Source organism: Coturnix japonica, chromosome 3, assembly GCF_001577835.2.
Source record: "Coturnix japonica isolate 7356 chromosome 3, Coturnix japonica 2.1, whole genome shotgun sequence".
NCBI classification, from domain to species: domain Eukaryota; kingdom Metazoa; phylum Chordata; class Aves; order Galliformes; family Phasianidae; genus Coturnix; species Coturnix japonica.
Window position 1 is genome coordinate 77,960,691 of NC_029518.1, and position 18,517 is coordinate 77,979,207.

At 35.1% G+C, this 18,517-nt stretch overlaps 1 protein-coding gene across 2 annotated transcripts in view; it reads left to right on the plus strand.

Annotated features, from left to right (window-relative positions):
• EYS (eyes shut homolog) overlaps positions 1-18,517 on the plus strand; it is a 771,550-nt gene that overhangs the window by 663,468 nt on the left and 89,565 nt on the right. For both annotated transcript variants that reach the window (XM_015859149.2, XM_032443873.1), the window contains 2 exons: positions 5,409-5,517; positions 9,268-9,488. In XM_015859149.2, coding sequence (XP_015714635.2) covers positions 5,409-5,517; positions 9,268-9,488 — 330 coding nt within the window. The remainder of the gene's footprint in view (positions 1-5,408; positions 5,518-9,267; positions 9,489-18,517) is intronic.

Genomic DNA, 18,517 nt, shown 5'->3' on the forward strand with positions numbered 1-18,517 from the left:
GAGATATTCATTTGGAAAAATTCTTCCTATAAACTTTAGCTTGCATAAAGTCAAAGGTCAATTCTCTTTATAATGCCCCATTTTTCTGTACCTACTGATCTGACCTTTTAATTTTGCTATGTCTGTCCTTAGACTGTTGGAAATGTGGCTGCACCTGCAACACTATACAGAGAACATAACTGCTCTAAACTAAATTTTCCTAAGTTTGTTTACATGACCATGGATGCACCATTTTTAGATGATTACATTAGATAACTGTAATGCATGGATGCAATTTAAAGTATTCCAGAAGTTCCACTCTCTGGACCTATTCTCATCGATATTGTCAAATATGTAATCAGTTTAAGACTCTTTACAGTGTTTCCCTTGATATAAGCTGGAAGCTGAAGCAATCATGCTATCAATTAGGGCTTAAGCCAGTCTTTCCGATGATTAGACCAGACGTCAGTATGAATTTTGTGATCGTACTTTCTGCTGTGCTCCTTTAGTGCCACCTGGTGATCAGCTTGAAGGAAAAAGAGTATGTTCCTTGTGTGGAGAGGTAGCTGATGAGCCAAAACCATTGCTTGATCAAGATTTTGCAAGTGACGCTAGGTTTAAAAGTACCTCAATCTTTGCTAGTTCAAAAAGATTTGTTTTAATGCCATTTCCAATGTGAATTAATTTCACACTTACTATGCACAATTCAGTCATAGGTACAGACGTTACATAAACATTGCACTTTGTTAGAAATTCAGTGTCCATTCATATTTTTAATAAAGATGTAGCTAGTAGTGGCATTAATCACTGTATATAACTTCTGCTTTGCATCTGTTGAAGTCAATGAGACTTTTGTAAAGAAATAGCCCCTGAAGTAAATCCTTTGTTAATTCTTGTTCTTAACGAGAGATTACTTAAAATCCATAGCAGCAAAGAAAAAATCATGTTATTTTAAGACAAGTGAAGAAAAGAAGGCTGAACCTATCCTTATTTCAAGTCTGTTGAAAAAAAGATACCTTGGCATTAACAAGAACATTAGCATTAACAAGAAAAGGTTCAGCTCCACATGGCTCCAGACTTAGCTTGCTATGAGAAATACTCTATTTATCGTTCCCATACACCCTCCTTGAAAAGCCATTTCCCATACCTGTTCCCCACACACACAGTTCTCTTCTGCTTCATGAAACCTTTTTATATCATTACAAGTGTGATGTGCATGAATCAGACTAATTTTGGTGCCTGATAAAATAATCCTGCAGTAGGAATCATATTGCATTCTATTCTGTCACTATCTCTAGAGGTAAAAATATGCTGGCTTTGAATGCAACTGAAATATGCCACTGAGATGTGAGGCAGATGGACTGAAATGCCTTCAGCATCTAAACAAGTGAAAAAGCACAAGTGAACTACAAATTCTTCAAAATGTAAAGATGTCAGTGATTAGCCATTTTCATCTCAGGTGTTGTTAATGTGAAGTCAGCGTTTCATAATAGGAGGTTAATTAGAAAAATGAGGAAAAAATGTCAAGGGAATAAATCATCATTTCAGTTTTATCTTTCCTAATGTGAATAATGGATTTTATTTTTGTAGGAGATGTGTGTAATAATACAGCTGTGTTTATCCAGTTGCAAGATTAGAATGGATTTAATCTAGGATTATAAGAGAAATTTTATCAAGTTGTAAGACTAGCTCAAGTGACATTTTATGTCTGGTCATTTTTCTGCAGAACATTTCAAGTACTTTTTTTTTTCTCTTTTTTCTTTTTTTTTTTAACTAGAATAATTATGTCTTACATATGTCTGTATTTTAGCGTTTTATGATTTCAAATGCTGTGGTAAAGATGGAGACAGTGTTTCTGGTTTAATTGCCATTTTTCACTATTTTCATAACTTTCTCAGAAGGCTGTCTTTTGGGCTTAAATTTTCCATGCTCCATCTCTTTTCAAAAGCTATTCTAAGCATATTTGAGTAATCTAGCAAACTCAAACAGTTCTAATTTTGTGGTAATGTAAGCATGAAAAATATTCATTTTTCTCACATTTGAAATGACAATTTTCCATTTCTGTGACATAAAACAGATAGAAATTTAATGTATTATTTGCCTGGAAATTCTAGCAGAGAAAGGAGCAAAGGCTGAAGGTAGTAGTGGCAGCATTCCTAACGTGTACTCCAAAATACAGGACAATGGATTGCTGCTTGTAGCCTGTGGTTTATTTTCACAGCTCAGTCACTAATCTGCTGGCTGACATCAGACTAATCGGTTCTTTTCTTCAAGCTTTCATTGCCACATCTTAAACAAAAAAAGAAAAAGAAAAAAAAAAAAAGGAAAAAGCTTTATGTCCTTTGTGAAATGGAGGCCTGATCTTCAAAATCACTGTGTAATAGATGATGCTTGTAGGTATTGTTTTTGCCTTTGTAATTTATTATTTCTTTTTTTTTTTTTCTGACGTTTCTTGAAAGGCTCAAGTATGCCTGAATAAGGATGACTGTCTTAGTGCGTTAACGTTTATGTGAATTTAAGATTCCTGTGATTATCTACATGAAGAACATTTTAGCACTGAATAATCTACAAAGATTATTATACCAATTGTTATTTTTGTACTTTTTTATTTTCCTTAGCAAAGAATCAAAACAAAAGAAATTATGTACTCAAATCAGTGGGAATATGTGAATAAGACATTCACAGTGATAATTTACAGTGCTCAGTTCAGCTTAGTAGGCTAATTGCTTGAAGAGGATCAAAGTGACATAGACCATAGTGTTGTTTTCTTTCCCATCAGAAAAACATTCCAGTTTATGAACATGACTACACCATGTAAGCCTTTGTGCTCTGTATGCTGGACTATTATAAAATGTGATTTGTAGGGTTAGACTTTGAATTGATTTATATGCAGACTTTAGACAACTTCTTGAAAAGCAGGCATGAGGCATAAGCAAAGGGAATGCATTGCCATGAGCATATTCGGTCTGTGCTCAAAAATCTGCTTTGACTGATAAGTATCAAGGAAAGTTTATGAGTTTGTTTTCCCCACAAGAATGGTAAATGAGCTAAATTACTTTTTACTAGAGAAATTACCTCTATACACTGTGGGAGAATCCCCAGAAATAGAAATATTAATGGGAGCAAGAAATTAAATTCAAGGTATTTTTTATATATCAATAATTGGCTGGAAATTAGAGTACATAGCAGTAATTTCTTCAAACTTGTCCTTATTCTGAGTATTTAAAAGAAAAAAAATTGCTAAAGAACTTCTCAATATGCCCAATTACTTATTGAGGAGAATCTTCTGTTTACTAAACTCACATTACAAAATGTGAGTTTTTTGAAATTGTGAGAATTAGCTGATGTTCAGAACATCAGACATTGCTTCTGGGTCCATATGTTCAAAATGAAATGTTATGATGACTTTGTATTACATAAGAAGTAATTTATCTTCAAAGACACTTATAAGACATACTTATTAAAATACACTTGGTAATTTTTAATCTAAAATTAAAGAAAAATGTTAAGTATTTTTTGAACTCATTTGAATAGTCTAGGAGTCAGGGTCACATCTGAATATGTGATTATGCCACTCAAATATCACAGTCTTCTAAACAGTTCTAAGAGCAATGATGTATAAAAAGTTCTGCCTACTTAGAAAGGTGAAATAATGTGGTATGTTTCAAGTCTATGCAACATAGTGCAGAGAAGAGTCAGTGAGTTAGCACTGTCTGAAGTAACTCTGGAACTAGAGCAATATAGCCATTGGAAAATCAGAATTTATTAATATAGATGCATCACCTGCTGATATAGACATACTGCCTATGTGGCTTGTGTTAGAACATGCACTGTTTTTATCTGCTCATTCAGATGTCACTACAGTTAAATGTTAGTAATGTACTCACATTCATTAGAGGCCTAATGCTAAATCCACTTATGTTAACACAGTGTTCCCAGTAACTTCAGAGCTGAGACTCTAGATGCTGAATTTGCACATAGGATGATAGAATAATAAAACTGTAGACACAAGTAGAAAAGCAAAACTAAAGGCAAAACATGAGATAATCAGCAGAAAAATGGGTGGTGATTTGTGAAAACATCAGCATACAAGAGCATTGTAGGTTTTGATGTGGTTCATCCACATGTAAATTTACTCATTTATTTGGGTAAATTTATCTTTGGCAGTGCTGAAGTATGCCATTCTAGGAGTAGTAATATATACTTGCAATGTTCAAGACAGAATGGGTGTTAAAATATATTAACTGCTTCATATATTTGTGACCTGACATGACAGTTCATTTGCACAAACACAAAAGAGTTTATTGGATTCCTGCCATTGTCCTTGCCCAGCTAAAATCATGGATAATTTGGCAGTCCAACTAAATATATATAATATATATTTATTTATTTTTTCCAGATCTTTTACAAAATTTGTTAAGAAAACAGCATTTTTCTTGCTAAGGGCATTACTCATGAAACCTAATTGTGTAGATAGGACTGAGCAGAGTTTGATGTCCTGTTGTGCACATACTCAGTAAACCCTATCATGCTTCCCAAAAGGAGGCCTATCACATTTTCTTTTCAAAGTATTTGAAAATTCAAACTGGGTGTATAAGTGGGAAGCACCTCTCCAGGATTATCAAAGCTTCGTTTTAAAGAACCTATCAACCAATATTCTCCTATTCTGCTACTGCTTCGCTAATATTCACCAAAATTTCCTTTTGAAATATTCAAAAAATATATTTAAAAAAGACATATTTGAAAACCATCTTGTTGGATTTAATTTCATTACAACATTTTATTATACGTCATCATAGAAAAAACCTAGAGTCCTTGGAGTCTGACTGAATGTTCTCTAGTGGTTAGTTTAAAAATTTCCCTTAGCATTATATTCTTTATTTGTGAAGCGCAGTACCAGAGTTTACATGAAGAGCACGCTTCTCAAGTAGCGATAACGATATCACTATATAATCTTGCTACTAAGAGTTTTGCAGCCTTTCATTTCTTACTCCATGTCTGTTTCCCCTGTAGAGCAGGAAAAGGAAATTTCCACCAAGGGAGTTCAGCATCATTCAGCATCAAAGATATTTGTCCAATAGTCCTATACACTTAGGAGAGCACATGTCAGCTACAGTTAGCACTTAACATTTATCAGTACCCACTTACACATGTAAAGATCTCTTTCTTCTTTGTCTCTGTGTACATTTCAAACACTAGCGTCAGGAGTAGTAGGAAAGCAAATAGAAGAAAGACATTAAAAGAAGAAACTTACATCTTTTTTTTCTTCAATAATTAATGTAAGCATGAAACTAGAGTTATTATTGTCCAAAAAACTGTCATCTATCATGAGGTAGAAGCATCTTTTTCACCTTGCCTGTGCTGTGTGAGGTTTGAATACTCCTCTGTCAGTAGCATAAACAGTAATGAGATTCTCTGTTTCCTTCTAGCTATATGTTGCCTGTTAGCAGTCCTGAAGGTTACTGCATGATTGAAATGGCTGCAGACAGAAATCCTCCTGTACAACACAGACTCCATTTCTCATATCAGGCATCTCAGGTGAGTCTGAAAAGCATAAAAAAAAAAAAGCAGCTGCTTGCTTTGAACACGCAGATATCATTATATTTTCTTTAACATGTCATTTCACAGAAAACATCCACAATATTTCCAATGATTTCTTCAGCTTACCTGACTCTGAAACATCTATTTCAGCTGCTTAATGTCCATGAAAAGGATGCTGATACTTCAAGAGGAAAAATAAAGTAGCTGCAGTGTCAGTGTATTAAGCCACAGTGTTGTTAGGGACAATTAAGACACAGTTCAACAGTAATTCTTGTTATTTTTTATTTGCGATCTGCTCTGTCTAGGGATAGACAGTTATGTATCGTCACTGACTTAACTTGAAGTCAGAACCTTCTGAACAGTACTGTAAACATGATTCTCTCTATTTTGAAACTGGCCACCCTAAATCTGCCATATGCCAGCTTTCCTATATCATGGGTTTTTCTGTTTTGCTTTGTCTCCACTTTGTCACCTTTCTTTGTTCTGTGTTCAAGTATCAGAAGATTCCTGCATAGTATGTTTTACGTTGTTTTGTACTTGAGAATTTGAACTGAGATTGAACATTCACTAAGTTTGTTCACCAGAATACAGGACAATTAACCGTAGATAGACTAATTATTATGTACATTGCCTGGCATGTGCTGTCAGAAATAGAATTTCTTCTCTGATTCTTCTTAGTCGTTATCTGGGTGTTTGCTCAGTCTGATAGAATTGAGTTAGATATCATTATTGCCCAAATTATTTCTCTGTTCGTATTTTCTAGGTGACCAACCTGATGTTCTGAAGAAGGGGAATGATGCTTGTCTCCCCCTTTATGTCTAGGGCCCATAACTCACAGAATATGAATCTAACATTGTTTACAGCTTCTATGTAGAGAATCTGTGGAAAGGACCTGTCAGTGCATGGTCATAGAATCATAGAATTAGCCAGGTTGGAAAAGACCTTGAAGATCATCAAGTCCAACCACAGCCTAACCATAGTACCCTAACTCTAACATCCCTCTGCTAAATCACACGTAAAGCACCACATGTAAAGAAGTAAACGATACCTCACTAAAAGAAAAACTTACAGGCCGCTGTTATCTTTGATACCATGCATCAAGATGATACAGAAGAATCTTTCTGCCCCTAATCAAGAAATGTATCTTGTCCACAACTCTTTTCTGATTCTTTCTGTGTGAATCCAAAGTTGTGTTTCAGTTCATATGGATTTTGGAAGTGGATGTTCTGGTCTTAGCACAGTTCATATTTGTCCAATATTTTGGTCCAGAGCAGTCTTGGACCAAAATAACTTAATTCCCTCAGAAAAAAAGCAGTACAGAAGATGTTCTTTCTGGGTGCAATTAATGTACTATAACCACTAAGATATTTCATGGGACCAAAATACACGTAATTAAGATACATTCTTACAAGGATGAATGTTGGATTCTTATGAAAAACTGTTATGCTTTACATGAATGCTTCCAAACTCCCTAAACCCCTGTTTTCTTCAGTGGCATACAAGCAATGAAAGAAAAATATTATCTTTAAGACGACTAAGGAATTTCTTCCCCTTAATGTTAGTTGATTCTCATTACCAGTCAGGCTCCAAAGGAGGAAGGGCCATTTACATATTAGTGTTAGAAAAGTTAAGCATAACCACAAAATCATAGAATGTCTCAGGTTAGAAGGGACATAAAAGGTCACCTAGTTCTAACCTCTCTGCTCAGACTGTCCAAGCCCCATCTAACCTGGCCTGGAATGCTTCCAGGGATGGGACATCCACAGCTTCTCTGGGCAGCCTGTGCCTGTGCCTTACCGCCCTCTGAGTAAAAAACTTGCTCCTTAAATCTAACCGAATTCTCACCTCTTTTAGTGTAAAAACATTTCCCAGTCTCTTATAATTAACATGGAAACATTAAGAATGTTACCATAAAGTTACTATAATGTTATGCTAGGTCTATTAGGTTATTAACAAGATTTACAGAAATTCTTCCTGTGTGCTTCCTTAAAATAGATTCTGGTTTTGTCTGTTTAACTCAGAGCAGGACCTTTACAGAAAGAAATGTGTATTATGGTGTACTAGTGTGAGTTTGAACATCTAACATATTATGATAAAAACCATTGATGCGAGAAACTGAGCAGAGCCAAGTGAACTTATTCTGTGGTTCACTGGATCTGCCCCCAGGTCAATGCTTTTGTAAAATAAGTCCAGTAATAAAAGATTATGTTGCAAGAGAAGTGTTACATACACTTTTTTTTTTTTTTTCATAGACGTTTTACATTCCAGTCCAGTGCTTTGCTTAATTCTTATAACAGGTTCACAAACTGAGAGAAAATGTCTGTCTGAAAATGCTACCTACAAATTTTGTCTGAATCTATGCTAGTTTATAGTTATGTTTGATAGGGGAGAGAGTCAAGTGACATGAAATGAATTTGACAAGCACTGAGCTGATGTCTTTGAATTACTTCCACATGAAAAATTTGATTTAATTTTATACGTGCTCTAAGAGATGTAGAGTTTTGGGTTTTGTTTTTTTTTTCTTATTTTCTTTCTAAATGAAAGGCATTGTAAAGGGCGACATTCGTGTTCATTGTATCTCCAAATTTCACTTTAGATTGTCAGCAGCATTGCTCAAGCAATGATAAAAGCTATATGAGAAGAGCAAAGAGTCATATCGATATGTGAAATCTAGACAAATCGATATGGTATTTTCCTCCTTTTGCTCCTAAATCTTACAGTTGGTGTATGGACATTATAGTGGAGGGTTCCTTAACTACAAGTTATCTCCTTGTGTAAATGATCTCCTCACTTTACACATCCTATGATATATCTGCTATTCTGTTGACTTATTCATAGTTGGCTAGCTTTCACTCAGTTTCTGGATTGGTTGTATTGTACATGTAAGTGCATCTCAGAATGATACAGTTGTTATATTTAATATATAAATATAAATATATTTATTTAAATATTTTAAATTAAATTTATTTAAATTTATTTAGATTTTTAAATTTAAATATATAAATATTTATATTTATATATGGTCTTTTCAGTTCTTAACAGACATTTGGCAAAATAAGTTAGTCATGTTGAAACCCAGTGTCAGAACTCCAGAAAGTCAAGCACCAGGTTTATAAGTGGAATTAGCCATACTTAATTAGTCACTTAAAAGAACTTTTATAAGTGATGTATAAGGATTTATCTCCTAGATCAAGTAGCCCAGAAGCACTGATATTACTGGGTCAGTCCCAGTATGAAGTAGTTGTGGGTGTTTCTTTGGCATCAAAGTCGTTCTAGTCATTTGTGACTCCAGAATTTACTAAAACTTTCCATTTTCCCTGGTCCTCAGTATAGTGGCCTGGTCCATTTTTTGTCACTCATTCAAGAAATGTAAAATCTTGATTATATCACTCCTTTATCTTGGTGTTCCTGTGCCAGCTCTTAATCAAGATCATAAAACTCATGGTTGTACAATGATGGAAACACAAGGAAAAACTTACCATGTTCTTTGTGGATAAGGCTAGAAATTGTAATTTGTTTTTCGTGGAACATATGCTACTACACAGTTTTTCATAAAAGTCCATGTATATGATGTAAAATAAAAAATAAAATATTAACATATTTTAAAAAATCCTTCAACCCAACATCATAGTTTTTGGCCATCTTCAAGTAATGGCTATGTCCTTTATTTCTTGTTATTAGTTTTCCATTATTTCATAGTAACATCACAAACTATATTCTATTCTGATGTTTCTCTTATTTCTGCAGATCACCTTTGGATCAACGTTTCTTGGGAATGTTCCTGCTCACAAACAGGTTCCTGAATGTGCTGGGCAAATACATGGCTATAAAGGATGCATTAGAGATTTTCAAGTAAACAACAAAGAATTGTTCATCATAGATGATGCACTTGGAGGAAGGAACGTTGAGAACTGCAATGTTCCAATATGTGATTACCATCCCTGTCGCAATGGTGGAACCTGCACTAGGTAAGACTTATCGTTTTATAATCTCTTTGTAGCTGGCAGGTTCGTCCTTAATATAAATTATTATTATTTTCTGTGTAATAAGCAATAACCTAAATTTCACGCCTAAGCAAAGAAATTTTACAACTTTGTTGCTTATGTTACAGCAAATATAAAATGTAACTACAATGTACATGCTGCATGTGTATTGAGTTGCTGCTAAAACTCCTTCAGGATCAGCTAGGTCCCTGGCCTGGTGACCAGTTCAGACTATTTTCATAGGTAAAACAAAATCACATAGCAACTCCTCCTTCTGTCTGACAACTCTGTATCTTGCCAGGCCTGTACCCTTACCGAACAGTATTATCAAAGTATCTTTGAAAGTTAGAGTGAATCACGATGAACCTCTAGGTTGTCGTTGAACCTCTAGATGAGGGTCAGAGAAGCAAAATTCCTCCACTGTACTAGCAGTGAGTCAGACTTGAGTAAGAGCAATCCCAGATATGTGCAGAGACTGTGAGAAGAATTGACTGTGAGCAGCCCTTCAAAGAAGGACTTGGAAGTCCTGATGGGTGGAAAGCTGGACATGAGTCAGCAGTATGCAATTGCAGCCCAGAAGGCCAACAGTGTGTTTGGCTATGTCATGAGAAAGATAGGGAGTAGTAGGGAGTAGGGAGTGATTGTCCCCCTCTACTCTGCCATTGCTATCTGGAGTACTGTACCCAGAACCGAAGTCCCCAGCTCAATAAAGATGTGGAAGGTGTCTAGATGAGAGTTGAGGCACCTCTTAAGAAGAAAGGTTGATGAAGTGTGTTTGTTTAACTTCGAGAAGAGGAGGCTCTGAAGAGACTTCATTGCAACTTTCTACTACTATAAACAGGAGGGAGACTGACCTTTTGTATGGTATGATAGAGATAGGACAAGGGGGAATGGCTTGTCACTCTCTGGGAGGAGATATTTAAGTTAGATGTTAGGAAGAAATTTTTCATTCATAGGGTGGCACAGGCTGCCCAGAGAAGCTGGGGATGCCCCATCCCCAAAGGTATTCAAGGTCCTGTAATGGAGCCTTGAGCAACCTGATCTTATGGGTGATAACTCTGTCCACTGTAGGGGCATTGGAACTATATGATCTTTAATGTCCAGTCTAAGCCATTTTAAGATCGTGTGATTCAGTGAAAGCAGAAATAGGATCCAGAAGTGTTGTAGGCTAAACACAAAAAGAATGGTGGTTCAATTGAGTGATGGTTTAGTTGAAGCATAGTAGCTTTTTAAACCATAGTAATTTGGTCACTGCTTAAGGGACTTGGCATTTGAGAACTTGGCATTTGATGGATTTTTTTTAAGCGTGCCAAGTGTGTTCAAAAAGTATTCATGTTCTGCAGCTCTGACTTCAGCCATTCACTTACCAGAACAGGGATTGCTTTTTCAGGTACTGATTGTTCCTCTAGCTGTCTCAAAACCAATTATCTCTTGGGATATGGAAGTCCCATTTGGATAGATCACTAGCTAGGGATCTTCAGGGAAGCAATTCCTGCATTCTAAAGTCCTGATGCTTCATCCTGATGCAGACTCCATCATTGTATACTGTGTAATGAACAAAGAGAAAAATAAATTACTTCTCCTTCTCTGAGAAGTGATGAAATTTATGCAAGTGTCACATCTACAAGTTTCACTCCTGACGATTCATGTACCTATCTTCTCCAATTTCTTTGTAGAGGATGTAAACAGAGTGACAAGTTGGAAGGTAAATTTGCTTTTGCTGGCAGGCATTATACACATTCTCTGACAACGCCAAGGCCAGAAACCCCTTTGGGGTATGCTTCACTTTATTCTTTGCTTATCCTGTTTTCTGCAGTTTTCATCAGGTTGAAAAAGTGTGGAAAAGCAATAACTTGCATACCTTCTGATCAGCCTTGGCAGGTCTGGCTCCAGAACACCTTTAATCTGAACCTGAACAATCCACAAATCTTGTTCATCTGAATCTGTTGTCTTAAGAAATAAACTGAGTGTTTCAGTAGATGAAGGTTCTCCTAAAAGGCATGATGTGCTGTACACTCTTCCTTCCAGGCAATTACTGATAATACTATTTTAGTAATCTATTTAGTAATCATACACAATCCACAAATTCTACGTAGTAGACAGATCCAATTTTAAAGCTGTAGAACTTACCACCTTCTTTCTTCAGTGCTTTGGTTACAAACTCTTGCAACTAAAAGTAAAAGTCTCTCCCTTAGTTCCACAACAGTTTATTAGTTGCTTTCTTCTATCGGCTATTTGATAAAGTATTATTCAGATGTATAGGAATCTTGTTGTAAGTCACAGCATGTCATGTGTGGAGTAGAACTGAAAAACCAGAAGTAGGCATTCTGTGTGTAATTTCTTGTGTTTGAGTGGTATGTGTGGACTATAATTAAGCACTGTTACCTTCAGATGTATGACTGCTGCCAACAAGAACCAAAAATAATATATATTGCTGGTTGTACAGGGCAAGGTTTAGATAGTGGGTAGGGCTACAAGAGATGCCTCCTGTAAGAAGTGTCCTGAAACAGCCCCTATGTAGATAAGGGTAGGCTCCAGCTGGCTCCAAAAAAGACCTACTGCTTCTAGAGGTAAGCCATGAGCAAGAGAGAAAGCTTAAAAGAAGGAAAAGCTGCTATACAACAGCAGCTGGGAGAGAGAATTAAAAATTTGGAGAGAGATTAACCTTGGAAGCGCTAAATATTCTGTGTTGCCCCCTCTTCGTGTGAGCCAGATGTTGCAAACCAAGCCTAACGTTAATTAAAAAGACACATCTGTGTGTGGGAAATAAATTCATAAGATCACTTTACCGGTGATTTGACAATTGTGAGCCGCAACTCTAGTGGCAGTTGATTAATGCATTTGTTTTAAATTGTATAAAGAAAATGTAGACATAGACAAGTTTGTTTTTTTGTCGTGAAGACTTCAATCTCAAAGTTAATTGCTCCCACAAACAATCATGTTTCCAGTGTCTCAAACTATTCTCACAGTGATTACTCTTACTGTTTTTGTTCTCCTTGTATTGGTGCAGCAGATGGGTCCATTAATGTTAATCAATTAACTCAGACTGAAAAATCAAACTCAATTAGCAATAAATTTCAATAGAGAGACACTTGTCTTCAGATTCCGACCACAGTGAATTCCATGTGCATCAAATATGTGAGGAAGTTAAATTTTCAGTTTTGGTACCTGGCAGCATAATAAATATATTTCTGGAATTGGGGATTTTGTTTGGAAAATAGCTTTATTACCATGAACTAGAAAAGTAATATTTTAAACCATATTTTAGAATCTGTTTGTTTTCTGCTCACTGGAGAACTGAGCATTTCTTTGTAAGATTTCAAGAACTGATACATCAAATTAAAAATTAAATCTAAAATGTCTCCCACAGTTCATCTGAAAAGGTTGTAAATGTCTTTTTAAAAAGTATAAAATGAGTTCTAGCTTAGCTTTGTGGAAAGTAAAAGAAAATTTGATAGTGGAACTTGATATGTGATAGAATTTCATATGTTGCAGCTGTTTAAAAGAGCAGGTAAATTATTTAACATATGCCATGGTTCCTTTTTTGTATATATCATCAGTCATTATGACTGACTGTTTTTTATAAAAACAACTCAACTGAAGACCATGGAGACTCTTAAAATGTAGTTGTGCCTTTTTTCTTATTCCTATTTCAAAGGGTAGTCATGGTGATTCTTTCCACTGTCATGTACTAGAAATGATTCTTGTGCCTCCTTGTGCCCATGTATCAGAAATACACATCGAAACAGATTTCAACTGAAGGAATTAATCTAAGGTAGTCTTCTGTCTCCTTATAAGCACGTTTATACGTTTTTCGCTCAGAGCTACAATTTGCTTCTGATTCACACAATCTGATTTGGGCTGTTTGAATTAAAGGTAAAATTTGTACATAAGTTCCCATTTCAAAACATTGAAACGCCTTCAAGTAATGCTAGTAGCAGTGCATGTTAACTTCTGAGAATTCCTGTAGGGTTTTCTATCTCAGCTTTATATGTAGAGTGAGAAAGGAACCAGATATGTTGAAATGGCTGGACTGATTACACTTACGCTGATCTTTTATTGGTCTGTTTAATAAACTAAGAGAATCAGAGGAGCATTATCCAGAACTTCCAGTTTTGTTGTTGTATTTTTTTTTTATGAATCTGATTCCTAGTTACTTCTTATTACGATCCATATTCAGTCCAAAACTAATGTTTTCAGCTCTTCTGTGTTCAGATCTTCCTCAAAGATAAACTAATGAAAGAGATTAATTTTTATTTTAGTAGATGTAAAAAGAAATAGGTTTCCAGATGAGAGTTGAAAATTCTGCTCCTGGACTCAGATACCTTCGTCCTTGCCTCAAACATTTTTAGGATTTGCACCATATTACTTAAGTAAAATGATTTGTACAGAGATATCCTGCTTCCTGCTTCCTCCCAGAAGACTGTTTATGTTAATTCTGTCAATACTAAAGATGCTCACACATTAAAAACTCCAGAAACAGATGGTATTACTATTTTCATTCATGCTTCTACATGCCATTGTTTAGAAAGACTAGTTTGGGAGACTGAACATGTTGGATCCTGTACTCTTCGTAAGACTGTATCGCTAAATTAGCTGGAGTTCAGTGCATATGAAAAAGATTCACATTCAGTAATGTGGTTTGTTTTTCTAACACTTATATGAAAATATGCAATGGTGAAGAAAAAAAAATAAAAAGCTTATATTCAAATTGTTTTATTTTTCTAGCAGAGAAATTTTTCAGATTGCACATGATATTAGGAATGAGTAATGACACACTTAGAAAATCTTTCATGTTACTTTCGATAAGTATGAGAGAAAATGCCATTGTGCTTCTCAAAATGATCAAAATAGCATTGGACGTAAACTTGTTACATCATATTTTTATAGGAAAGTCAAAGTAGCAATCAAAACAGAAAAATTTATCTTCAATTTTAATAACTATGTATTAATAGATATTGCTGGATGTACTAGGACCTGACTACTGTTCTTTATAATCAAGAAAAAGATATATTTAAATTCATTAAAAATGTGCAGCTCTTTAACCAGTGGTTAAAATGTGGTTCAGTTTCAGAACTTGTTGGCATAATATTTTTTTCTTTTTTTTTAATAGACCTGTTGAAATAACAAATTCTGATGGTTATGTCATAGCACTTAAATCCAAATCAAAGCAAACTTTAGAAAAAGAGATTATCAAAGAGCAAACTTTTCTGTGTTTTTAATATTGTCATTGAAGTGGTGATTCTATTAAAAATGTTTTTTAAAAATTCAATTTTTTTCTGTTCTCAGGTTTGCAGATTTAGTATTCAATTAGTGTGAAAAGTAACTTGCTGAAAACAGAGCATGCAGGAAAAGCAAGGATCCAAGTGTAAATAGTACTTTAAATTAAATTGCACATTTAAATGTGCAAGCTGTGCACAAAATTTGTTAAATGTGATCTTTATACATGATCTTAGCTCAATTGTGCTTAAATCTGAGAAGCTGCCACAGCTAAAATTTTAGTGTGGGTGTTGAAATACTAGTAAGTGCCATTTTAATACCAGTCATTCTAGAATGATTTGACTCAATTCCCAGAAATACTATGCAATATCATTTTCAAGAATTACAGCACAGCCTAATCAGATTTTGTGATGGCATTGCATCCAGAAAAGGGATTGTATTTGATATGGCCTTAAAACAAAAGATATCAGGAAAATAAATTGAATGCTATCCTTTTTCAAGTCCATTGTGATGTTTAAATGTATACAGAAGTACTCAAAAAATGTTGATACATATTTGTCCAACTATAGAAGTAGTGCATACATTCTTGTAAGAATTTCACCTCCTTAGAAATCCTGACAAATACTGTAGCTGGTACTGTTTGTTGTGTGTTGTATCATAGGTAATGGGTGTGTAAGAAATGATAAATGTGCCATATTCTTTTTACTAATTATCATTCACAGAGATAATGCTTTCATTGGATTTTATATGTTCTCTGACAGGAACCATTAAGGGCTGTAACTGTGTACTTTATGGATATTACAGTAAAATCACAAGATTGGTACTGCAAAAGATGAATAATGAGCTATCTGTAATATGTGTTAGAACATTATTCCTATGCTCCTAGCCAAACATACTGACCTACCTACTACTGATAGATTTCTAGACCTCAAGCAGTGAAAATCACGTAAGTGAGGGGAAAAAATGATGATATTTAGTTGTGACTGGAGTGGTTGAGTGAGGAATAAACAGGAAAGAGTATCAGCTGTTCTGAATGCCTGTTTTGGGGAGCTCATCACTGAGAGATTATCTGAGGTCACCTCACAGAACAGATTTTGATGATAGTTTAAAGAAACCTTCACTCTGTCATTTTTTTTGAATACAGAACAAAAAATCACATGGTTAATATTTTAATCTGAGTTTGGAATGTCTGGATATGAGGTGCTAAGAAATTGTGTTAATTTATTTCTTTCCAGTAACAACATTCATTCAGGTTCATTTTTTAGAAAGATAGAAAACTGATTCTTTTTTTTAACTGTTAAGCCTGGCTTTTTGGATCTTATAAAGTCAGCCAAATTCATGATTGTGTGTACAGCTAGATTAGTGTACATTAAGTCACCATCCTGTATGTTCATGTCCATAAATCATAGAATCACAGAATCACTCATGTTGGAAAAGACCTCAAAGATCACTGAGTCCAACCGTGGGTCATCGAGTTTCCATTAATTAACCAATTTAAATAGAGTAACCTAATGACAGCATCTCTTTTTGGAGATTGCTCTTTTGTGGAGTTTGGGTGATCAGCCTCAGCATTTTCCATCTAGATTGAAGGCCTCAGAATTGGTGAGTTTCTCCTATAGATAACCTTTGGCTATCTATTATACCACCATTCTTGTATTATCTCCTACTTTCTTACTTTACAAACTCCAACATAGATAAACATGGAGTTTGTCCTGAGGCTCCAGGAGAAAAAGAGAATCTATTTCTTGTAGAAGAAGGGGTAGACAACTTGGGGAGAATACAAAGAAGTTTAACCAGGGGAGATTCAGGTTTAACTTTAGGAATAACTTCTTAGAAAAAGTGGTCAGGTACTAGAATGGGCTACCAAGGGAGATGGTGGAGTCATCTCCTCATCCTGTAGGCATTCAAGAAACATTTAGGTGTTGTACTGAAGAATGTGGTTTGTTGGGAAATATTGGTAATATGTAGATGGTTGGACTGAATGACCTTGAAGGTCTTTTTCAATGTTGGTGATTCTGTGGTTGTTTGTTTTTGTGTGGGTTTTTTGTTTGTCTGTTTTTAGTTAGGGAAGACCTATTGAGGATGTGTATTATGTGAAATATCTATGTGTTACTTGTAAAGAATCATCAGACTTAAGAATTACCTGCTGTTCTGCTGGAGAATTAGTACATCATTGTTCAAAAAAAGACTGTCTTGGACAAAGATACAAAATTTGAATTGAATTTCTATAACATAATAACCTTACAAGATACAAAGATAAAGTGACCTTAAAACCACACACACACACACACAAGAAGCTGTTTTTCCTTCAACTAGGGTCCTCCTCAGGTTATCCTGAATTATAATAACAGAATGCTGCTCAAGGCTTGAAGTGGGTACATTAGTATCATTCATAATCCATGGAGTCTTCTAGCGTTTCTCTATGCCAGTTTTGGAACAATAAAAACTATTTCATGACAACACCTTGAAAGCTGATGCCATTATTTCTAGTAGTAGTTATCCTTTATTTCATTTATTTATTAGCCAGTATCAATACTGTTCGTATACCTGACTACAATACTCTATTACTAAATAACAAGTCTTTACAAAACAAAACAACAACAACAAAAAAGACTTTAGAAGTGTTTCCTTTACTTGACAGACTCTTCTTCATAATAGTTATGTCTGTATTATTACAACATAATAGTCATATCCAACTAAACTACAGTCTTGGAGTGCTCGTAGGGGTTACAATTGGTATTACTTCTTACCTTCTTCAGCTGATAGTGCTTAGAAGTTATGAGGTAAAGGATAAGAGGCATCAAGGCCTGATTTGTATTATTCCGCAAGGCATGAGTATTCAGTAAGGGGTACTGTGTTTCCTTGTATTCAGGTCACCTTCTCCATATGTCCATCAGTTTAGCTATGTTGAATGCTTTGGAAAGTTCATGTGGCTTGGAGGTCAGCATTTCTAATAGATTTCTTCTCATGTTACCCTAGTAAGGCATTTGTTAATCAAATAAGAAACTATGTCATTGCTCTGTAGAGAAGTTACATAGAAGACTGACTGTACTTGCTCTTACTATTGTTTTCTAATGTGGTTGTCATATTTGAATTGGACTGTATGAAATAGTTGTATTTGGTTTTGGGTATCCTACTCATTTCTTCACCTAGACCACTTCTATATGTATTAGCACATAAACTACTATAACGTATCTTGTGTGTCTGTGCATAAAAGAACTGCTGGCGGTTTTTGTCTCTCACGGCAGAATGTGTTGTGACAGAAATGCAATCAAGTTTTGAAAAAGTCCAATTGGAGGGAGTATTTCAGGAATCCCCCATGCTGAAATGTCCTAGGCAGAAAACAGTTACTCAGATGAAGAGTATTATTTGAACAGTTACTCAAAGTGGAAGTTATAAGGATTTTTCTGTGAAGGACTGTTATTTAATAATCTCTCTCCAGAATTTTCTCAAGATCGCTGAGGCATATAGGACCCTTCAGTGGAGAAGCGCTGGTCATGATGTCTTTTTCCTGTTTCCTTTAAGGCTGCTAATAGGATATGAAGTTTCATAACCTAGTTTCAGTGTCATCAGGAGTTATGGAGGTGAGAGATAAGGTTTTTTGTATGGGAACACATATATGAATGCATGCATTTCTAAACCCTCAGTTTACCATATGGTGAATATTGTTCTCCTAGATGTATCGTTAATTCATATGTAATTGTCTTCTCTCATTATACTGTGGATTTCTATAAGTTGGGGAGAGTGCTAAGGGCAATTGCTTTTACTCCGTACCTATATTAGGTTGTAAGACA